Raw genomic sequence first — 25,787 nt, forward strand, 5'->3', positions numbered from 1 at the left:
ATCCACGTATCATAAATCGTTCATGTCCAAAACAGCTAAAAACCCATTGCTAGCAACATAAATGTTGCTTTCAAAAAGTGTAAAAAGTAGTGCTGTCAAAGAATTTAAATAATTATATCGCGTTTAACTGAAATTTGTGAATTTGTTCAAATGTGATCCTAAATAAAAAATCAGTTTGAAAAGCAGTGTGTAATGTTAGATATATTATGTTTCATTGTACATTTTGGACAGTGCTTCACTTAAATAAAATAAGTATTTTTCCAAGGTCGTCCATTAGACCAGGGTGTGTTACGGCCCTTAAATCTTTCCCTTCAAATTGCAACAATAACTGGCAGCATCAATCTGTAGCCCATATAAATTGAAATAAAAGGTTACTGGTCTCTGATTCCATTATTCTGCCATCTCCAACCATTGTGCTCTTGGTCATATACTAAGTACAATAACTGTCAGGCTACAGTATAAAACTCTTATCAAACCCTGTAATCTGGAAAGCTGCAGGGTGTGCAGGCATTTGTTCCAACGCTGAATGACACCAAAGCTTTTGAAGGTATTGTCCATTGATGATTAGGCTAAAATGTGGTTAGAATGTGGTTCAGGAGGGAGCTGGCAAATGGTAGCTTTCCTGATTGATGGCTTGCCACAACCAAATACTTGTGTCTTTATTAAATGATTCCTGAATTCAACCAAATGCTTGAACAATAGGCAAAGGAACAATGTAGGTAAGGTGGCTAGAGATGTTTATATATATTAATCGGGAGAGATGTGTAACTTATCCACAGCATAGACATTTTTATTTATCCCGCTATTTTAATAAGTTTTGTTAGAAAAGTAAACAGCAATAACATTAACACTTAGCTAAAGCTAGCAAAAAGGTTAAATAATGATAGCTTGACCATGCTATAAGCAAGGTTTGAGCAGGTTTTGTGCACACGCAGCGTCTCAGGAGCAGTTAGCGAAGAGTGAGGGGAAGCTGGCCTTCTCATTTTATGGAGGGAGATGCCGATGGGGACGCAAGGAGAAATATTCCAATTTCCGAGAATTTGTAACGGATGTGCACTTACACGCTGTTAGGCAAGATTCATAGAGAATTGGCGAGTAAACAGGATTCACTACATGAATGCCTACTCTCTATTGCCATATTGAGAAAAAAAAGCACCGGTGACGTTCTTTTCTCAGCTCCAGCCCAAGTCAGGTGCCAATAAAGTTACCGGTACACTGTTGTAAAAAAAAAAAAAGAAACATTTGTTCACAGTGTCTAGTATTTTACATGAATCACACGTTAACGCATTGGACAGCCCTAGTAAAAAGCAAGATGGACCACAAATATAGACATTTAATGTGGCTTATTCTTTCTTTGGACATTACATGATGGACTTTTGGTATATTTTAAAATATAAGATACATTTTACAGTCCTCCATATTTTATATAAAAATGCATGGGGGACAGAATGTGGCCCGCAGAACGCCTATTGCCAATCTCTGGTGTACAGTGTGAATATGGTAACCATGACAAGAGACACAAAACATATGTCAGATCATTGCAAGTCATTCTAATTACAATAGGCTTGCTATTCCATCTACGCTATAGGCAACTCAACTGTGTGATGATCAGAATAACCCAATTGAGTCTTTAAGATCTTTCTGACGGTAGAGTGGCACTGAATAGTGCAAGTATGACAAGAACCCCACAAATAATTGCTTTCAGCTACATTTAGATTATAATTATGATTGTGCCTTCTCCGGAATCTATCTGTTCACTCACTCTTTCAACAACAACTCCAGTGTGTGGAGATGACAGGAGATGGCATTGTTTTATGTAGGACAGGACTGTAATGAAGCAACTGAAGGAGAGACAGATAGAGAGCTGACTGAAGCTTCTAACAGGCAACATCTGTTAAAACCCATCCCCTCTCTCTGTCGCCCCCTCCACACACACATTCTCTCTCATATCTGTCTATCCCTTTCTCTCACTCCATGTGACACCCTTTCTTCATCTAACTCTCTCCTCTGGCTGCTGCCGTCACAGATTTGTTTCCCGCTCCTGAAATGTGAATATTTTAGAGCTACTGTAAGCAGCTTACAGGGAACAATGAAATGGCCCCCAAGTTAAATTATACTCCATTTCCTCCGTCACAGAAGAGGGGAGTCGTCTGAGTGATGAGCGCCTTGCGTAGGGCACAGGCGTTACAGAGCCTACTACCCAGCTTTTACGTCTCATCTGTGAAATTCCATGACTCTTTAGCTGCACAGCAACAGGAGATATCTGTGTCTCTCTCTCATCCTGTGACTCAGAGCTACAGTACCATATTTGTTGTGGTGGAAGAAACTGTGACCCGGTCTCATTAGGCAGTGGCGTGTATCTACTGTGCAGTAGATTAGTCATAGACAACCAAGCACACTGGACCGAGAAGTGACAGTCTTAGTCATTTCAACCCCGGGAGTGACATGTTGTAGTATTGATTAAGAAAGAGTGAGTGAGAGAGAGAGAGATATATCTATAACGGCATCTTGGCTACCTGAAACAGGGCATCTTGGCTACCTATAGGGCATCTCGGCTACATTGGTAGGGCATCTCGGCTACTTCAATATTTATAGGGCCTCTTTGCACTCTGGACATTCATGTCAATGGGCCATTACAGCTTTATATGAAAAAATACACATATGACCAAAAATGATTCCTTGTGAGATTACATATCTCTCCTGTCTATATGTAATAATGCCCTGTAAACTACAAACCATTAAATCTACAAATCTGTAATATAATGAAACAAAAACTCTTTGACTCTATTAACCTAACCTAATTCACAAAACTAAATTGATGTTAATAGATATTTTAGAACATTCTATGAGATGGTATTTGAAGTGGAGAGGACAAAAACATACCTTCATTGCTGTTAGAACCCTCTTATCCGTCTTATCATTCCAATACGGCAATTACCATAAACAACCCTGACTAGAAAAAAAACAGGCAATGCTGCAAAAACAACAATTGGCGACATTTGGAAGTAATGGCAAAAGAAGCTTACCTTTAGCCTGTTCAATACCCAAGATAATGTAACAAATCTACAAATTCGTTATATAGGAGTATAAAATCCCGCAACATCACACTAATATCTATAGGTTGGAACCAGATCAGATAATATTACAGAGGAATTATTTAGTTATAGATCCAGAAAATTAACCTATAAAATGATTGTCAAAATCGCCATACAATTTTGACTGTTTGTGACTGCACTAAACATGCAACCATAGCAAAATAACAATAGGTAACAGTTTGGGAGGATTAAATCTAGCAACCCCATTCTATAGGTAACATAGATGTTACCTATTGTTATTTTGGCATGGTTGAATGTTGAGTGCGGTTTCAGTTAGTCCACATTGTATATACATCTTGATAACTATTTAATGACATTTTAACTTAGCCACTTCACCCATTTCTTCAGACATAGCCCACTGTTGACATATCCAAAGCACCAGTCTCAACTGATAAGCTTTCATATTTTTCACAGAGGTCAGGGGTTGTTCAATATGAATGAATTGAACAATTTCAAGGGTAATTTGCCGGATCAATAACATCAAAATTCCACAGTAATATTGACTCATACTGTTATATTTTGTAGATACAAGTGTCTAGTAAATAGATTACCAGGTTGGAAATGTTACCTATTGTTGTTTTTGCTGCATTGTCTGCTTTGTTCATTTAGGGACATTTATGGTGTGGGTTAAGACAGGTCACCAAGAGGCCCTCTATTGCGTTGTAAAGGTATGATTATCTGAGAACATTAAAATGATGTTGTTTACATTTTCACTTCTCATGCTATGTCATGGCATGTTCTAAATCATCTATCAATATACAGCTGGAAAAATAGAGTTAAGATATTGTTTTAGATCATTTTGTGAAATAGAGTTAGGGTTAGAATTTAGAGAGGTCTCAAAGAGGCCCTATTGGGATGTAAACGGATGATTATCGGACAAAAAAACAAAAAAGGTAACTTTCATTCACACTTTATATTGTGTATAATAACACATTCTAGACCAAACATTAAACCTAATTTAGAGAAAACACTATGTCTCCCGGCTGGCCTGGGAACGCCTCGGTGTCCCCCCGGAAGAGCTGGAGGAAGTGTCTGGGGAGAGGGAAGTCTGGGCATCCCTGCTTAGACTGCTGCCCCCGCGACCCGGCCCCGGATAAGCGGAAGATGATGCTATGCTATGCTAGAGAAAACACAGTTTAGTTTTAGTTAATTTTGTAAAACAGCGTTAGGGTTATGGTCTCCAAGATGCCCTATTTTCCTAAATGTATAGTTATTTTTCATAATATAACAAATATCTACAGTTGTTTGTAATGAATATGGATTGTATCTATTCATTTTCTATAATAAGTTAATCAATTCCCACAACAGATGAAGTGTTATAATAAAATTCTGTATTTTTGGTCCATCTGATAGGGCCTCTGTGCTACCTACAATTTATAGTTTGAAATGATCATAAATCCCAAAATAAATGACATAACATTGTAAAACTGCATGCAACTAGAGTTCTAAGGAACATGCTGGCAAAGTTAGAAGTGTCTGACAGCATCAGGTCATGAACATTTCTTATCCACCTTTGCAAATAGTCTTCGAACATCAGATGGATGTACAATCATGCAATCTACCGAGATTATTTCCCCCGTTTGAGACAAAAACTAATTACCATGGAGAGAATGAGAGAGAACATTCTTATTACTAGCTACCTAGTTATGATCCCTCAAAGACTGAAAAAAAACTATAACCTGTCTCCAGTGTTTTCGTAATTAAATGTAAAATTTGACAGATTATAACAAAGATTACTGTTTGTAGCATTGAAAATGGAAGATGATGTGCTAATTTATGAGAGAGAGAGAGAGAGAGAGAGAGAGAGAGAGAGAGAGAGAGAGAGAGAGAGAGAGAGAGAGAGAGAGAGAGAGAGAGAGAGAGAGAGAGAGAGAGAGAGAGAGAGAGAGAGAGAGAGAGAGAGAGAGAGAGAGAGAGAGAGAGAGAGAGAGAGAGAGAGAGAGACTGAGACTGAGACTGAGACTGAGACTGAGACTGAGACTGAGACTGAGACTGAGACTGAGACTGAGACTGAGACTGAGACTGAGACTGAGACTGAGACTGAGACTGAGACTGAGTGAATGAGTATCTCATTAGCTGGTATTATGCCATGCTTTGTTAACAGTTTAAACAGTAGTCAGCAGCTAGGGTGTGTGCTGGTTGTGGAGTGGTTTTGCTTCTAACTAATGGAGTAGCCCAGTATAGACGTTGCTGTTCAGAAAAATCACCTCAATCTGATTAGTCAGGAGTTATAAGAGAGGAAAAAGATTTTTTGCTATGTTCTTATCTACAGTACATGAGGAGAAGATGCTTTCAATGGCTCTGAACAGCATGTCAATTGTGTCAACAATAAAATAAAATAAATGCTGTAATACACATGGCCTTTGGGGCCAAAACAAATGCTTATTCTCTGCAAAACAGTTATTAATTATTTGGATATTAGCAAAAAGAAATATAACCCCTTGCTGCCAGTCAACGATTATTCTGTAGGAACAAGATCTCTTCAGAGCAAAAATGCCAAATGATGTTGTGGTGCACATTGCCTAATGGTGTTGAAGAGGGGTTCATTTGATATAATTATGTGCTCAATTCCTCAGATTCACTGTCATGAGTTTATTAGCACTTCACTTGTTTTCAAAGGGTTATCAATATTCATTTAATTTACAATTAAAAATAAATGCAGAGTTGGGCCATACATTGCAAAGATTACTATTTTAAGGAGACTTTTAAAAGGATTATCATTGCTTATAGCAGAAAACTAAATTGGTAAGCAAAAATTGGTACTTCAGTTGAATAACACAGAACTGATTACAAAGTAACATAATTCAGACCAAATGTACACATACTAGTGATGGCTACAATGCAGGAAAAGCAGGCAGTGAGTGAAAAAGGAATGGTGGGCAAAAAAATTGGTTTTTGAAGGTTATTTCTTTGTGCAATGAGGCTGTCGAAGTGAGAGTTCAAGTTAATCGGTTGATCTAATCAAATCAAATGTATTTATAAAGCCCTTTTTACAACCGCAGTTTTCACAAAGTGCTTTACAGAGACACCCAGCCTTAAACCCCAAGGAGCAAACAGTAGTGCTCAATTTCAGTGGCTAGGATTGAGTCAGGGTTGAGACAGGGTTTTAGTCAGAAAAGACAAAATGAGATTCAAACTTACATAATAAAATGCAGTTAGGTAGCTCTGTCTTTTAAACATACTTGAATATTGATTTTATTATTGAATATTTGTCTTTTGTTTTTAACTTCAGCTGAGCGCCCAGGATTTTAAGGGACAATAATTTGCTTAATGAAGCAATAGATGGCAATGTTGTTTTTAAAGCTATGTAGTTATGTCTTTTTACTGTACCTGTCCAGTATAGTATTATGTCTTGTCTGATGATTTATTACCCCAGCAAGAGTAGCTGCTGTTTTTGGCAGTAGCTAAAGAGTATCTTAATAAAATCCCAAATCCTAATCCTAATGTCAGTCCTAAACCATTAACCGTGACTAAGCAAGATGCAAATTATAACACTACAACGGACTGTGGCATGACTGCTTGTAACCGAGGGCTGGACCTAATATTTGTTTCTGAATAAAACAAATATTAGTGCCATCTCAATAAGGGCTTATGGTTAAGCATTCTGAAAGGAGGACCCTCTTGAAAACAACTGAAATGTTTATTTGAATGAAACCTAATTATTTTCTGAATTAAACCTTATTTTACTAATCTTAAAGGAATAAGCAGAACCAAACTCAGGCTGATTTGTGTTTCCATGTACACATGCTTGTAAGTGGTGGAATTTGCCTGGGCATGTTACCCTATGTGTGTGTCTGTGTGTGCCAGAGGAATGAGATGCCCACACTCTGGCTGCTTCCTCACACTAAAGTGACTGATCCGTTCTAGGGAACACAATGAAACCATCATTAGCATGCCGTTGTCTCTCCTTTGCTCCCAACACATTCTAACTGGCACATCACTTCTGCTGATGAATAGCACTGCACTTCCTTTGAAAACGAAGCCCATGATTCACTCCCCGAGAATATTGAGTCACAAATCGACCAATATATCCAACCAATTATTTTTTGTTAATACCCATTTATTCATTTGTTTAACAGGAGAGGATAGTGCCTGATATTATATTCCTTAATGCACTAAAACTATTTTTGGCCAGGGCATGTTAGTATACAGGTCACTTAAGATAGACAGCCTTCCCTGAAATATCAAACAAATGACTCCAACTCAGCCAGACACTAAATCACTGGGAGAAGGAAATATTAACATAAGGAAATCTTTCAGGACGAGGTAATGCCTATTGATTGCACTCCTGGCCAGCAAGGTTCTGTCGATGTTGCCCGCCCACGCCACATCCTTGATGTATATTTATTTTGATGGCTAAAGTGAGACAAGACGCGCTTGAAATTATTAAAAGAGCTAGGTCCCAGATGAGCCTACATAGGTTTAGATGTCATTATTGATTTGAGCATTCTTGTATTATTGTTTTTATAGCATGCCGAGACTGGACAAAAAAGGTCCCATCTAGTGCAAACCCCATCTCATTATTAAAAGGTTATTAGAAGGTTCAGATGTTTCCTAGAATCTTTTTCTTAACCTTTGGTGACACAAAACAAGTTCCCATTCAGGCTAAAACGTTTTCAATCATTGTAGAACTCTGAGCAGGGCTCCAGATTGCCACCAGAGCAAGTTACATGTATTATTTGCATGAGTGCAAGTTGTATATTCTACAGGACACCTCACTCAAAACACTAAAACCATTATTTGGTCAAACATTAACTTTTTTTTTTATGATTCCTTTAATAAAAATGTCTGGCAGCCTCTGTACCTGTTTTTCTAGGGCTTGGAGAAAGCCAAACTCTGCTATGCTGTTGTTACTGTCATCACAGTCCCAAATAAATGATTGTCTCTGAATTAATTAAAAGTACCAACTGTCATAAATGCCATAGTTTATTTGCTAGACAAAACATGGCTGATATTTTCACCTTTAATAACATCTTGTAACCAATAATAATTAAGTGAAATACAAATTGATTTAGATTTTCTGACAAATAACAATAATACTTATGCAAGCAACATCATTTTTTTTATAATAAATATTTCTAAACGTAAAACCAAAGTTACCTTAGAGTAATTAACTTTGATTTTCGGTGTTTCAAAATGAACTTTTAAACAGAATAAAATTGCAATGTACTATTTGTAATTGCAAAATGTACATATAATGTAATTATTCAGGGGTTGGAATAGTTTTGCAAGGCCTTAAGACACAGCATTTTTGACATTGTGATGTCTATCCTATCGGCGATAGCTGTCAACCACTGTCAATATACAATGGTATATCTTCCCATCAACCAACCCTCATTCCTACTATTAGGGCCATCATTTCAAGGTTAGATCAACTGGAGCTGTGAAGAACCTGCCTGGAAGACAACTTCAGAGTATTATGACTGCACACACAAAGGATCAGTTGGAGTGACCAAGTCTCCAAAACCGCAATTAAACATCCCTTTCATGCAAACAAGTGATTTGGATGTCTTAGTTTAAGGCAGCCTTTACACATACCAAGACATTAATGTCAGCTTGTGTAATTGCTAAATATAATTGGAACTTTGATTGCAACCAGGTTCTGTTGGTGATCAGATGAGAAATAATAAAACATTCCAGTCATAACACTAGAGGTGGGTTTAGCGTAAACAGAGGGATGGTAATCCAGACAAAAACAACTCTGCAGTGTGAAGTATGGTGGTGGATACGTCATCACGGGATACATGGCATCATGGAGTCTGTCATCAATTACCGGTTCGCCCTTTACAGGGATTCATTCAGATTGAGCATTTGTTTGCCTGGAAATGGAGGATGATTTGGTATTAACTTTGGTTGTCCAACAGAGGATGATTTGGGATCAAACTGTGGTTGTCCAACGGTGAAGAGATTCCAGTGAAACATACCAGAAACCCTGGTGATTGGTTATGGGTGAGGGTAATAATGATGTAGTCAAAATAGTAAACTGCTTTATCTGGGAGAGCTGGTGCGACCATCTTTGCAACCTTTGCTGCAACTTGCTACTAGAGAAAAGGAACGCTACGTAAAGCCATGTAGGTTGCACGGAGAAACATTTTGTTGGGTGTCATTTATGTGAAAAATTAACTAGTAAGGGATTACTTAAATAACAACCTGTTACGTTGCTCATTACCTTTAAAAAGTGGTCTGACTACAATAACGCGTTAGCCCCAACCCTGCCGTCCGTTGACCTAAATTTCACCCCCCCCCCCCCCCCCCCAACCCCCACAACTTGAAAATCTGTGGAGTGAGCCTGAAAGAGCAGAGTCAACAAGTGTGGACCAAGGCCTCTGGGACCAGGAGAGATTCTGCATGGATGGATGGTCTTAGATCCCCTGCCATGTGTTCTCCCACCTCCTCAAACATTCTAGTAGAACACAGAGCTGTTAATCATTGCAAGGGGATGTTGCACAAAGGGTTGAGTAATTCTGAAAGGAACTGTATCAATTGATCACAGGCATGTGTGAAACAATAATAAGATCCAACTTTGACCTAAAGACCAGCCCATTCATTCCTACATCCCCTCTTGGGCCTTTTCTTTAGCACATAAACAGTAGGGGTAATGCTACTTTGATCAAGTTTCCCTCTTTGAGAAAAAATTTATCTTTACTGCTTTTGCTTTGCTTTAAATTGTTAGATTTGCCTTAGGGCATGCTGCTTTGCCTGCGGCACAATGTTAGTCCTCTTGCTCCTTTTTCCTGCGCTCCCCTTAGTTCTTTTGATCCCTCGCCAAGACATTTGATACAAACATCATGGGTCCTAGGTATAGGAGCTCCGCTGGCTATAATTGCATCCAGGGGGACACTGGGCAATCTCTGCCATACCTTATCACAAAATTGGTTCGTAAGAACCACAAAGTTAAATACAGTAAATTCTGGATAGCTCAAGCTGAAGAATGCACAAGACGAAACAGCCTGTCAAAATAGCATTTGTGTAAGCATTGGCACTCTCATTGCACTATAAAAAAGATGACATCTAGCTACAAATACCTCCTAATAACAGAACTTTATACTGTATGTCAAATAAACATGTAGTATATGTTCACTCTCGGTAGTGTTGCTTTTGATACAATATAGCTGGGAAATGATAGAATATAGCTGGGTATTGTTCCTCATATGCACTGTTCTCTTTATCTTATCTTTGTCCTTCTTCCACCTCTCTACCAATCCCTCTTCCTACTGCAACTAACAGAACTTGAAGTTAATGCAGCATGTAAGGTGTCATCATCACCTCCCAGATAACTTGATGATGGTGAGGATAATTATGATGATGATGATGACGACAATCTGGCACTAGTACGGGTTACACTTTTCAAAGATCACGCACCCTTACGTACATACGCACATATGTACGCCAGTTTTGCTAATTAAAGTCTGCTGTCATCCTTGATGCTGCATAAATTAGCGCCTTCCTCAAGATGAAATGCTGCAGCGAGAACTACAGCCCGAATGAAGTTTCGCAATAGAGCAAAATGTGTTAATCTGGTTATTCAAACAAAATCCACAAAGGATAAGATGTTGTTAGAAAGGGAAAAAGTATGTAAGTGATTCATTACATCACAACACCTGTCTTCACTCAAAAAAGACAAAGGATGTTTTTTCTAAAGGATGTTTTTCAACTGAGCTCTTCAGCCTGTTCTACTGCAACGGAGATGTGTTTCTCAAAGTTTATTTTCAAAATGAGTTAAGCCCAGTGTGTAGCTTAAGTTTTAACCCCAGAGGAATGTTTATGAATACATGGCACTGTAGGTAATCATGTCAAAAAGGCCACCCAGTGACAGACACCTGAACACAAAGTGATATGTACACTCACCTTTCCAATGGGATCCTTGTTAAATTCCTTTGAGTGACAACAATTGTTAGCATGCTTCGTAGAAGCTATCAATGAAAAATCAATGTACCGGAAAGTCTTTTGTTTGACTTGTTCTGTACAGTTCTTTTCAATGAGAGATTGATGCAATGACTATTAAGAACCAGTGGGAAATGTTAGAGCGTTATGTATTGCAGAGCAAGCTTGCATTGATTCATCTTCTCTCCCATTTTTAAAGTGGAAGAGCTTTAGCTAAAATCCATTAATGACCAGGATTTTGAGGGGCAAATCCAGCATTATGGATGTGACCTTTTCACAAAATATTACATTTGACCATGTTCATGTGATTATAAAACCCTACAGAGGATTTACAGACAGACAATGACTAAATTGTAATCCCACTTTATGTTAACGGAACAACAAAACTTATGTTATGGATGTGTCATAAACAGAACAGAAAAATTGGCAAAGTCAAAAAAGGTAAAATATTAATAGCTATTTTCAAAGAAAGATTATGAAAATATTTACTTTAGTAGAAAATGTACCATTACAGATGTGATATTTCCTGTAATCGATATGACACTGTGAAAAAGTTTTATCCATGAAAGATTTCTTTACCTGATTTTTATGCCAAATTTCTTATTTTGTAATCGGAAAATACAGCGTACCTCAAAGAGGCAAATGAGACAGCCTCCACCAGTTCTGTTGTCAGTGTGTTGTTTCGTGGTGTGCGAGGAAGGGAGCCCCACGCTGGGAGGTAGGTAGAAATGTCTCTTATTAAAGTAAATGCACGTACCAAAATGAGATGTGGCAATAGCGCACTCTTTACAACACTAAACATAGAACAATACCTCACAAAGACACCCAGAAACACAGGAACTAATATAGGCAACCTAATGAGGGAATGGACACCAGGTGCATGCAATAACAAGACATGACAGTGCCGTGGGAGGAGGAGCGGCGTGACTAGAAGGCCGGTGACGACGCAATGCCGAACACCACGCCGAGGGAGAGAGCGTGCATCTCCCTCACGAGTCCTCGTTACATTGGTTCAATGAGGGGGACTGGTACTGCGTACCTTGGTCATTGCCATAAGTACTGCTAATATTATAGTGCAATGTTCATGGTGTTAGTAGTGTTGTATACACACTCATGCGATAGCGGTGAATTACCCTCCCCCCAACCCCCACAAGACATCATACGTGTACTGTTGTGCATTTTCTGTCTTAAATTAACAGAAAGGCATCTCAACATACTCCAAAATTTACAATGGGATATTACTTGGAAGGGGTACTACAACGCCTGTCACACATAACAAGTACAAACACCAATTGGCAAGTCACTAGGGCGAGCCCCATGACAAAACATAAGGGTGAGAGATGCTTTACCAGAACTGTCTTAATAGTCTCCATCAAGGGGGTTCGGTAATGGGGCAAGTGGCATTACTGAACACTAGCACAGATATAAAGGGTTTGACAGCATCATGATGTCAATTCTCATGATATCCCACGCTTCCACTGATGTACGTCAACTAAGTCAGAGCAGACAGAGAGATAGGACCTGCACAACTGCACTGGGCAAATAATTGCAAGCGCATGGCTGCACCTGTCAAATATGGTTATGTGTCCAGTCTCCATAGACAAAGAGAATATATAAGCTCTAATTTAAATGGTTAGAAGCTCCTGCGTTATTGAAGGAATTGTCAAACTGTGTACAGTAACTAATCTTTACATAATAACACTTCTAAAATAGTCAATAGCTAGAATATTGGATGTTTATATATTCGGAGGGTCCTGAAGTATATATAATACATTCATATGAATGCCGGATCATACATAACAGGAAACTAATTGTGTTAGTCATACAATTTGACAGATCGTGGAAGTGCAACAACAAAGCAGTACAAGTACATGCAAACAATCAATACATATTAAGGGTGCCTCGTGTGAAGAGCTTGGATTGCATGAGTTGGTTCTTACTGTGTTGTGGCAGTCCATGTTGATGAGCTGCAGCAGCTGGCTCTCAAACTTCTCCAGGGAGGGATGCAGAGAGATGGACAGCCTGTCCAGAAAACAGGTGAGGCTCTTCACCATGTGGGGCTTGAACAAAGAATCACCTAGAGGCAAAATTGCTTTGGTGAATTGAGTATTACAATCTGCCTCCATTTGAATGTTTCATTAATGTTCTATCATGTTCCATTAGCCAGAGCTGACTTTTTGTCACTCTGCATACTCACACTCACGATTTTGGGGATTTATTTGATACTTTTTTTTTCAGTTTGAAGGACTCAAGTGCTGGGATATTTGCGCTGTTTAAATGATGCACATTAATTCAACTAATTGATTACATACAGTTAACTCAATTGAGAATAGATTGTGTCCTGATTTCCTTTGTGTAAAGAACAGTGAGGACCTGAAGCTTGACTAGCAGCAGATGCACCGTTGCTACAGCTAAATCACTTGCCCATCCATTGAGCCAAGCCAACTTTGTTGCTTGGTTATAACAAAGATCACAGGACAGTCTGAGCAGGATCTGCATGTTTGCTTTAGCGCAGCCAAAAACAGACAAATAGAGCTTTGAGACCGGCATGATTGCAGCTTTACAGGGACAAAATAGCTTGTCTCTAGTTCAAACCATTAACACAATATAACCCATATTACCTTCTCTTATTTCCATTATATCGCCAATTTTGAATCATGTTCAGTCATGTTATTTAGCTAGCCTGTCTGCCTCCTCTCAAGAAAAATATTTTCCTTAAGCTCCTATTGAGGGAGAACAAAGCACTTTGATGAAAGTAAAACCAGACAAACATGAAAGAAGAACAAATGTGGTTGTGGCAAAGCAAGTCTATTTGTACAGCATGGCAACTAAATCCAAAACAATGATGTACAACACACAAGGGAAGAAGGGACTTAAACTGGGGCAGTGAGCAGAAACACAGGTGAAGATGAGAACAATAATGACCGTGGCCATTAGGGGGAGAGGGCATTGGCACTCACTGGCACGGCAGGCCTGTTCCCCATCTTTCTACTTCTTTAACATCTTTTCCTCCCTTCTTCCTTCTCATTCCGTCACCTTTCTATTTTCTTCTTATCCTTCTTCCTTTTTCTCTTCTCCTTATCCTTCACATTATTCACCTCCTACTCCATCATCTTTCTTCCTCCTACTTGTTCTCCTTTTTCTCCTTGTTCCCTCCTTTTAATTAACATTAAGCATGAATAATATCTCTTGAACCGTTCAAGATAGAGAGACAAAACTAACTGTCTTGTAACATCTTTGATATCCCAACTTAAAATACTTAATTGACTATGACAACATACAAACCCGATTACAAAAAAGTTGGGACACTGTACGATTGTGAATAAAAACAGAATGCAATGATGTGGAAGTTTCAAATTTCAATATTTTATTCAGAATACAACATAGATGCCATATCAAATGTTTAAACTGAGAAAATGTATCACTTTAAGGGAAAAATAAGTTGATTTTAAATTTCATGGCATCAACACATCTCAAAAAAGTTGTGACAAGGCCATGTTTACCCACTGTGTGGCATCCCCTCTTCTTTTTATAACAGACTGCAAACGTCTGGGGACTGAGGAGACAAGTTGCTCAAGTTTGTGAATAGGAATGTTGTCCCATTCTTGTCTAATAGAGGCTTCAAGTTGCTCAACTGTCTTAGGTCTTCTTTGTCGCACCTTCCTCTTTATGATGCGCCAAATGTTTTCTATGGGTGAAAGATCTGGACTGCAGGCTGGCCATTTCAGTAACCGGATCCTTTTTCTATGCAGCCATGACATTGTAAATGAGGCAGTATGTGGTCTGGCATTGTGTCATGTTGGAAAATGCAAGGTCTTCCCTGAAAGAGACGACGTCTGGATGGGAGCATATGGTGTTCTAGAACTTGGATAGAACTGTCAGCATTGATGGTGCCTTTCCAGATGTGTAGGCTGCCCATGCCACACGCACTCATACAACCCCATACCATCAGAGATGCTGGCTTCTGAACTGAGCACTGATAACAACTTGGGTTGTCCTTGTCCTCATTAGTCCGGATGACATGGCGTCCAAGTTGTCCAAAATGAACTTCAAATATTGATTAGTCTGACCACTTTGCCACAGTCCATTTTAAATGATCCTTGGCCCAGAGAAAATGCCTGCGCTTCTGGATCCTGTTTTGATACGGCTTCTTTTTTGACCTAGAGTTTTAGCCGGCAACAGCGAATGGCACGGTGGATTGTGTTCACCGACAATGTTTTCTGGAAGTATTCCTGAGCCCATGTTGTGATTTTCATTACAGTATTATTCCTGTATGTGATGCAGTGCCGTCTGAGGGCCCAAAGATCACGGGCATCCAGTGATCTTACACAGAGATTGTTCCAGATTCTCTGAATCTTTGGATGATAGTATGCACTGTAGATGATGATAACTTCAAACTCTTTGCAATTTATCTCTGAGAAACTCCTTTCTGATATCGCTGCAGCATTGGGGGAATTGTTGATCCTCTGCCCATCTTGACTTCTGAGAGACACTGCCACTCTGAGAGGCTCTTTTTATACCCAATCATGTTGCCAATTGACATAATAAGTTGCAAATTGGTCCTCCAGCTGTTCCTTATCTCTACATTTAACTTTTCCGGCCTCTTATTGCTACCTGTCCCAACCTTTTTGAAATGTGTAGCTCTCATGAAATCCAAAATGAGCCAATATTTGGCATGACATTACAAAATGTCTCACTTTCAACATTCGATATGTTATCTATATTTTATTATGAATTAAATATAAGTTTGAGATTTGTAAATTATTCCATTCCTTTTTTACACGCAGTTTGTACAGTGTCCCAACTTTTTTGGATTTGGGTTTGTACATTTGGACACCATGGCATTATTAGTATTTTATTCTATAATTAGTATTAGTAATCTTAAAATAGTATCTCGAACAGTTCACTGGAAAGACCAAACTAAATTTGTTTCACATGTTTAGGCTATCCCAACTTAAAATGTTTAAACGTATATCGAATACGAATTAGCATTTATTCACCCTACACTAGTTTGAAACTATTTTATCAGGAAACAGAGTTTTACAAAGCACACTACTTTAAATAAAGCCCAGTTCAAGAGTTGTAAAATAAATATTTGTCACATGTGAGGTTGTGGTAGGACACAGGCGCAGAGTCGATGTTTTTCCAATAGTCCATGTTTAATGAAAACAAAACTCAAACAAAACAAAAAGCAGCAACCAGTGACGTGGGTTATCTCAAACAGGGACAAAACCAAAATGAACCTCATCAGCATGGCCAACTCAAGGAACTTAAATAGGGTCCCCAATCGGAGGCAATGACCAACACCTGCCTCCAATTGGGGAGACCAAAAAGGATTAGAGGTGGCTAGATGCCACCTCCTGTCCTGTCCTGGCTATACCCCGAGCCCAGCGCAGAGATGGCTAGGGGCACAGCCAGGACGTGACAATATTGAAACATAATAAATATTATTTATTTTTTAGGTGATTGTTTTGAATACTGAAGGACTGAAATTTGTAAAACATTTACATTTCCCTAAAAGCATTTGCATGAAAAAAATTGGCTAACTTGGTGAGATTTTCTTTCAGTGACAGGGTTCTTTTTTTTATATATATATACCCTGAATATACCAATCACCTCTTATAATCATGTCAAATACCAAATTGCACCATCAAATGCTCTCATACAGTAGCTTGAGAATGGGGAGACTCAGAACTGTAAAACCATGCAGGTCCAATATACTGACAGTGGAAGCTTAGGTCAGCTTACTTATTATAGACCCAGAACAGGAAAGTGAGGATTAAGGACCCAAAACCTTCCACTGGCTCAGCATATAATAACCTACCACTGTGAAATATTATCGCTGTACACCCCCCCATAAACTTTATTTAGACACCATTTCAACTTTGGAGGATGAGTCCCCCACGTTTGAGAGTCTGCTTGAGAATGACAGTGATGCAAAAATAATAACATCGGCTACGAAAGATGAAGTGAGAATGCTGTAGCACAAATAATCATGGTTCTGAATATTGCAGGCCAACAGGGGAACATATTATAAGTCATTCCATTTTGAGCATGTGACATTTGATTTACCCCCAATGAAGGAAGCGTATTGTTACATTCCCTGTACTCTGATTTGTTTTTCAATTTGAAGATGTTTTTCAATCTGGAAAGCCACATAGGAGAGCTAAGGGGGTTGAAGGATTACCTCCATAATTCGCTATGGAATTCGAACAAATGCATTTACTGTGGTACGTAGGAACTGGTCGTGTAATAACTGAAAATAATGCTTGCTTTCAGAATGGCAAAAGCAGCTAATGACTTTTGTACTCATGGGCACCCTCTGTAAAATCTGCAGCATAAGAAGTTTTATTAAGTTTGATTTATCTTTGCTGGCTAAACCATTTTTCATGCTATTTTTAAAGAGGTTTCTAACTTGTTGTAACTTATTAGGCTACTAATAAGCCAAATGTTTTCATTGCTATTCTGGTTGGATGTTTCCACAACCAAGACAGGAACACATGAAAGAGCGGTTTTCCGGGACGGTCACACAAGAAACCATCATGATACGGTCAAATACAAAATTTTATATTCTACCGGCATAGTGTTCCATCTTATAGTCTGAGGGCACAGCCCCTTCCATATTCACACTCCTTTCAGACTTCAATATTTAGAAAATGTCATTGTTTACATTTTATCTGTGGTTACTTTAACCAACTACAACTGCCCTCTCATGATTCTAACCTAGTCCGCCCACGTGAAAGGCTGTCTTTAACCACAACACCACAGAGCTGACCATTTGCCAGGTGTCAGAATTGCATATTGACATTATATAATGTAAATCTAAACAGAAATTTGCTGGTCTCTGATAGCATAGTTCTTCCATTAACAACTACTGTACTCTAAATCAAGGCACCAAGTACAATAATGGCTATGAGGAGGTTTCTGTAAAAAACAAATTTCAGCCCCTTTCTCTGGAATGCTGCAGGCATGTCAACCAACATGGAATCGCACCTATGCTTTTCATGGTATTGTCCTTTCATTTTAGGCTAAAATGTGCTTAGATGGTTCAGATGGGTTCCTGGAAACAAGTAGCTTTTCTGTTTGGCCACAACCAAATACGTGTTTCTTCATTAATATGATTCCCAAATTAAACCAAATGCATAAAGTAGGTTATTTAAATAGGCAAAGTCATGTGCCTATTTAAGATGTTTAGCCACACACATTAATCGGGAGAGATCTGTAACACATAAGCAATATCTGCTAAAATGCGTGTGACCCCAAAAACTATTAAGATTTAAAACAAACTTTTAAATGCCATGACCTTCCATAACCACTTGAAAGTAATGACATTTAAAGTAAGGCCTAATGAAACTCTCACTTACAAGTAAGCATTTTGTTCACTCAGATTAATCCTATAATTAATCCTCTTATTTTGTGTCAGAAACACACATTGGAGAAAAAACTAAAACCTTAAGAAACCTAATCTCAAACGTTCATCTCAAACAGTACTCTGAAAATGTAACAGGATACTGATTTTAAAACATAGACATCAATTAAAGCGGAGAAATTACTGCCAGCTCCTGCCAGAGGCAACCAGGTTTGGGCTAAAATATCCTGCTACCTACAATGAACTATGCCATCAATATTAACAACAGCCACTGGAACCTTAGTAGCAAAACAGCCTCAAAGCAACAATAATCCAACATCATATTTTACCGTGGGTATCGGGTGACTTTCCTTGTATTCAGTCCTCTTTTGTCTTCAAACATGCTGAGGGTGTTCATTGTCAAACATTAAAATGTTTGACCACAACACATTATTCCAATTATAGTCCAGGTACTGCAATTTGTGGGTTGGGTTCGGTGGGGTGAGGTCAGTAAGGGCTTTATTCGTGCAAACCTTCCATTAGTTGTTGACATGGAGGTGGCATCTAACAGTTGAATTTGAGACTTGTCCTAAAACTGGGATCCGTGGATTCAACTTTGCCTCCCTCGCCATCTTCCTCACTGTTGGTATGGGGGCAATATGCACTTGGTTCCTCTTCTTGGCAAATTTGCAATAGCTCCAGATTTCTGAAACTTTTGGATTATTGCCCTGACTGTGCTTAGTGGTATTTTCATATGTTTTACCTAATGTATGTCAACAACCATCTGTCTCCTTTCTGCAAAAAGCACTTTGGTTTTCACATGAATGCAACTTCATATTTATACCCCAGTGAAACAGGAATAGACAAAAGGCATCATTACCATTCCTGAAGAGTGAAACCAAGTACAAAGCACAGAATTTCATAACAGATGCATGTTTTGCATTTAAAAAAAATCTTACTAAATATATTTCTTTTTAAATTATGGTTTTGACAAATGATTGTGTTGAAATTAAAGTCCACTCCTCTACCATACTGGATTATATCTCATTTTCATGAACAACATTTGAAACTCTACTCCTATGATACCAAATGACCAACAATTCACTTCAATTTTTAATAATTGCATAATACAGTCCAGTATGTATAAAAAAAAAAGTTTACCTGGCACATAAATACATAAATAACAGACACATATAATTGTATAATAATATCAACTAATAAAAAATGTAAGAAACACTATTAGGATATGAAAGTATATTCAGTTCGACCACAAGAAGTTGCCATCATGGCAGGTTATCTCCTGATCAGTATCAATCAGTGTGATTACAATTGGCCCACTGGTTCAGGGTAATGAATCTCAGTAAGTTGGCCACATGGGAGAACCATTGGACAGGAAAAACCACGAACTGCAGCATTTAGTGCATCTATGGACATATGGTAAATCTCCCAACATAAAAACTAAAAGTAGGTAAATGCTGAACACATTATTTTTGCCGGACCGCGTAAGCAGAGCCAGCTAAGAAGAGCGAATGTCTCTGTCTGACTGACTGACTGACTCTTGTTAAATAGTGTAGTGGTTAGAGAAGTACACTTTGTGAATTATTTCGTATTGACGAAAACTTTGCTGGCTGAAACCTGAAACTGTATTAGTTATATTGCAACTCTTTCTGGCATGGAATAGTTCATCATCAGTCTCACTAGCAATTGCTCAATTCGTATGATTATTCCTAGGAACTTAGTGGATACTAGTAAGCCTATTACTGGCTAATAAGCTGTTAAAACTGCCAGCTTTAACAACATTTATTAATTATTTCTGGTAGATTCCACGATTCTCAATTCTATTCACTTGATAAAAAAGTTAGTTATCGTTGCCTTTATTGATAGTTATAGAATAAATGTAATTCACAAATTAAAGAAAAAAGTATGTTGTTTTGCCATGAAAGGATTTGTTCAGGATAGAGACAAGAGGCTATACTGACAACAAGCAAATGTACAGCTCAGTGGTGCACTGGGTAATGACACAGCCTTTCACGTGGGTGACCCAGGTTCCAATCTCAAGGTGGGAACATGTTCTATTGCGGGCCGGCTGAACTAGGCTTGCCTGATTGTTGTAGTGCAAATAAGTATTTAACTATGAAAGAAACACTGTCTTACCTGTAGGGGATGGCCTAATCCCAGGGATGTTCTCATCTCCAGACACCAGCATGTTCTGGGGAAATAGGTGTATGACCGGGGCCAAAGCAGGATGGGGCTTCAAGCGGCACACCAAATGAGTTTCAATGATGGGCACCAACAGCTTGTTCTCTGAACAGACAGAAAACACACAACATAACAGAGCACATATTGTTTCAATAAATATCAATGCTATTGCAAATGTAACAGGCAATGTTACATAAGGAGTTAATGGTGCTCAATTCTAGAGATGAATATATGATTCCTATCATCTAATGGAAGACATGGAGTATTGCCTGTCACAAGCTCCTCACAAACAACTGTCACCCATCTTGCCGATGTTAATAGGCTGCTGTTCCAGCCACAAACAAGAACGCTGCACTTTGAAAAAGCGATCCAGACACTTCCATTTCTCAATATTCTATTTGGCTGCTGAGACCCAGGTGCATGCTCCATTACATTGGGGGGCTGTTTGAAGACAAACCTGTGCATGTGCCGTGCAGGATGACAGACATTTATGGCCTGGAAAAGCGTTCCCTCGTGCCAAGAGCAGAGAGGAAAGAGGGGCAGCTGAGGAATCCACTCTGTGATGTGAGGGATGGGCTGACACGTGTATCCTTCAAACCATCGACCATTGAAACATTGCCCCATGATGCTTTTCATCAACATACTTCAAAACTGTTGAGCAACAACCTGAGAAAACCGCACAATAAATTTGATGGGTACTGAGTGTTCAGTACATCCTAGGCCTGTTCTGCGATCACTCACTATGACAGCTCTGATAATTACATATTCAACTGAGACAGTGATGATCATTCATCAAAGCAACATTCACTCACATCCTATTTTTTCAGGTTGAAATTGATTATGTATGTGCATTATCTTAAAATAGAACAGTTGGAGTGGTTGAGCGGGTTAACTGATAATGGTTTGGTTTTTATACAGCTAAATAAACGCTGAGTTACCTCCATTGCAACATTCAAGTAAATAGTCACTCAAAGAGTCACTCCCCTGAAGGGTTTGTGTGAATAGGTCATAATAAGCAGATAATTTAACTAAATCATAATGATGAAAGACTTTTCATTTGAAGTCTAGATTCTTTGAAAGTCCATGTAAAATCCATGTCCCCAAATAAAAAATAAAATATATATTTTATGGAAATATTTATTGCGAGTAACAAGTCAGAAGAATTGTAGATGGGCTTTTGAAAATGACACTGGAATGTGTCACTTCCCCCACCCCCAGATTGCTTCAACTCTGTTCTTACAAAAGTGTGAGAGTAGGATAATGACGGAACAGTGTCCATAGTCCTCCATGTACAGGAAAATAATGGTTGCTGGTAAGAACAATATAAGGTTAAGCTGCGTATGAAAGTAAATAAAGTTTGATAACTTTAGGAATCTTACAAACAGTACAAAAACTGGTTATTTTTGAGAAATGTTTGTCTCAACATTAACAACAAAGGGCAGACGTTTCCAACAGGCTGACCAATTGTATCATTTACTGAATTACAAACGGTAAAACACATTAATGAATGATGACATTGATTTTATGTTGCAACATTTTTAAGAAAAAGCAAAAACCTATATTGTTTAAATACACTCACCTAAAGGATTATTAGGAACACCTGTTCAATTTCTCATTAATGCAATTATTTCTCATTAATCAACCAATCACATGGCAGTTACTTCAATGCATTTAGGGGTGTGGTCCTGGTCAAGACAATCTCCTGAACTCCAAACTAAATGTCAGAATGGGAAAGAAAGGTGATTTAAGCAATTTTGAGCGTGGCATGGTTGCATGGTATTTCACAATCTGCTCAGTTACTGGGATTTTCACACACAACCATTTCAAGGGTTTACAAAGAATGGTGTGAAAAGGGAAACATTTTCAGTATGCAGCAGTCCTGTGGGCGAAAATGCCTTGTTCATGCTAGAGGTCAGAGGAGAATGGGCCGACTGATTCAAGCTGATAGAAGAGCAACTTTGACTGAAATAACCACTCGTTACAACCGAAGTATGTAGCAAAGCATTTGTGAAGCCACAACACGCACAACCTTGAGGCGGATGGGCTACAACAGCAGAAGACCCCACCGGGTCCCACTCATCTCCACTACCAATAGGAAAAAGAGGCTACAATTTGCACAAGCTCACCAAAATTGGACAGTTGAAGACTGGAAGAATGTTACCTGGTCTGATGAGTCTCGATTCCTGTTGAGACATTCAGATGGTAGAGTCAGAATTTGGCGTAAACAGAATGAGAACATGGATCCATCATGCCTTGTTACCACTGTGCAGGCTGGTGGTGGTGGTGTAATGGTGTGGGGGATGTTTTCTTGGCACACTTTAGTCCCCTTAGTGCCAATTGGGCATCGTTTAAATGCCACGGCCTACCTGAGCATTGTTTCTGACCATGTCCATCCCTTTATGACCACCATGTACCCATCTTCTGATGGCTACTTCCAGCAGGATAATGCACCATGTCACAAAGCTCGAATCATTTCAAATTGGTTTCTTGAACATGACAATGAGTTCACTGTACTGAAATGGCCCCCACAGTCACCAGATCTCAACCCAATAGAGCATCTTTGGGATGTGGTGGAACGGGAGCTTCGTGCCCTGGATGTGCATCCCACAAATCTCCATCAACTGCAAGACGCTATCCTATCAATATGGGCCAACATTTCTTAAGAATGCTTTCAGCACCTTGTTGAATCAATGCCACGTAGAATTAAGGCAGTTCTGAAGGCGAAAGGGGGTCAAACACAGTATTAGTATGGTGTTCCTAATAATCCTTTAGGTGAGTGTATGTATGCAACAAGGACACAATTACCTTAATATTGGCCTCCACCTGTTAGCCATTAAAATTGCTGCCACATTTTCTGGTAAAAAATCCCCAGTGTTAAAGGATTTTTGGTCAGGCTATAAATGGGTAATGAATAACAAAGAGAAAGCTAAAGAAGTTGTAAATAAAGCAATACAAACGGACATTAATGTGCATCTTAAAAATTTAGGAAGTTGTTAAAAACATTGTATGACAAAGTACTGTCATGGGAGAGAATTATGTCAATCATAGCAAGTCATTTCTGCCCTACTAGATCCGCCCCCGTTCAACTGTATGTGCTATAATTATCAAGTGGAAGCATCTAGGAGCAACAACAGCCCAGCCACGAAGTGGTAGACCACGCAAACTCACAGAGCGTGACCGCAAAGTGGATAAGCACCTATCATCTTTTAGATCACTCACCACAGAGTTCCAAACTGCCTCTGGAAGCCACATCAGCACAAGAACTGTGTCGGAAGCTTCACAAAATGGATTTCCATGGCCGAGCATCTGTACAGAAGTCTCACATAAACATGCGCAGTGCCAAGCGTCGTCTGGAGAGGTGTAAAGAACACCACCACTGGAACAGGGGAAAAGAGTTCTCTGGAGTGATGAATCACGCTTCACTATCTGGCAGTATGATGGACCAATCTGGGTGTGGCAGATGCCAGGAGAATGCTATCTACCAGAATGTATAGTGCTGTAAAGTTTGGTGGAGGAGGGATAATGGTCTGGGGCTGTGTTAATACCACAGGACACAAAGACATTTTACACAGCTGGGTGCTTCCAGCAGTTTAAGGAAGGCCCTTTCCTGTTCCAGCATGACTGTGCCCCTGTGCACAAAGTGGGGCCATCCAGTGGAGGAAATCCAGTGGCTTACAAAGAGCCTTGACCTCAACCCCACTGGACTCCATTGGGATGAATTGGAACAATGATTGCGAGCCAGGCTTTCTTGCCTGACATCACAAATGCTGTTTTGGGGCTGAATGGGCACAAATTCCCACAGAGACAATCCAAAATCTTGTGGAAAGCATTCCCACCAGAGTGGCGGCTGTTATTGCAGCAAAGGTGGGGGGGGGGGGCTCACATAGGTGTGATGGTCGAGGAACTGAATAATTTTTCAAGGCACTGTATCTATGTAACCAGAATCTAATATATCTATATCAGCAGAAGGCTAATAAGCCATTTTTATAAGAAGAAAACATTCAATGAAAGGAATGTCCAAGACAAGAAGTATTTTCCCGTTTCTCCAAATAATCACTAGCTGTCTCATCCAACCATTACCCTCCTCAAAAGTGATACATCACAAAATTCTTTCTTCAAAGGAAAACTGCAATACCACATAATGGTACAATAAAATAATAAAAAAGTGAAAAAAATATATTTGAACGTGTTTTGAGATCATTGAAGCTGCATCTAGACTTGCTATGCATCACTTTAAAAAAAAACATGGATTGAATGACTCGAGACAGAGATACATATGACAATATTTTAATAATTTATTTGATATTTTACAAAAAAAAACTTGTGTCTATTCTACTTCTTTATATGAATAAACAGGTGTCAGCTTTATCTGTGATCTTCAGATATTTCGATGATATGACAGGATTCATAGTAAAAATAGAAAGGCCAAAAGCATCATAATGAAGCAAAAACTAATTACAAATTTAAATTACATTGCCATTTTAAAAGGCTCTAAAAAGTAATGGTTCATTGATGCAGGCTATTCAATGTGAGCAATATCCTTTACAAATTTTTCAAATGCATTAGTAAGTGAAAGAAGATAAATATTGAAAATGTCAACCCCATTAAATAGCACATTCAACTCCTCAACAATTGCTTTTTCTAAAAGATGACAACAACCTAAAACCCGAAGAACTTCTGAATCTGTGGCAGTGGATTTCAACAATAACAATAATCCGAACGCAATGAACGTTTCTCGACAATAAGAAACACGGTGCCATCTGGTAGTCTCCCCATCTACCAGAGTTGTCCCAAGAGCAAACCATTCTCCACCCCCTCTCTGTCTCCTATTCCCTCCCTCACAAACGGGTTCCCTCCCAGTCATTCCGGGAATGATGCTGTGCAGGGTCAGTAGTAACCCAATCTTCCTCTGTGTATCTCATTATCCTCCTTCCATGATCCCCTCCACCCCCTACTGTAGGTCAGTCAAGGAGAGAAGCTTCAGAAGCCCCCCGAGTGATCCCCTATCATCCCTGCCCTTCCCCTTCTCCCCTCTCATTTCCCCCTGGTGGCTCCAGCGGAGGGGCTTAGGAGGCGGCTGGCTGGCACTGGGCAGAAGAACACAGACTGAGGCTGGCAAGCAGGGTGCGCCTCCCCCACCCTAGCCCTTCTGGCACAGAGTAACCCTCACCCTCTGGCGTCCTCCCTGACATGCTGGGCACACAAGTGTATGTGGGCAGGCACGCAGACGCACATCCATCCACGGCAGATCTGATAGACTG

General features: G+C 39.3%; 1 protein-coding gene across 3 annotated transcripts in view; it reads right to left on the minus strand.

Moving 5' to 3' along the window:
* Nucleotides 1–25,787, minus strand: part of nphp4 (nephronophthisis 4) — a 144,497-nt gene that overhangs the window by 94,800 nt on the left and 23,910 nt on the right. For all 3 annotated transcript variants that reach the window (XM_020051866.2, XM_020051867.2, XM_034295795.1), the window contains exons 5-6: nt 20,482–20,631; nt 12,920–13,056 (exon numbers count right to left, since the gene is read on the minus strand). In XM_020051866.2, coding sequence (XP_019907425.2) covers nt 12,920–13,056; nt 20,482–20,631 — 287 coding nt within the window. The remainder of the gene's footprint in view (nt 1–12,919; nt 13,057–20,481; nt 20,632–25,787) is intronic.

This window comes from Esox lucius, chromosome 12 (genome assembly GCF_011004845.1).
Source record: "Esox lucius isolate fEsoLuc1 chromosome 12, fEsoLuc1.pri, whole genome shotgun sequence".
Lineage (NCBI taxonomy): Eukaryota > Metazoa > Chordata > Actinopteri > Esociformes > Esocidae > Esox > Esox lucius.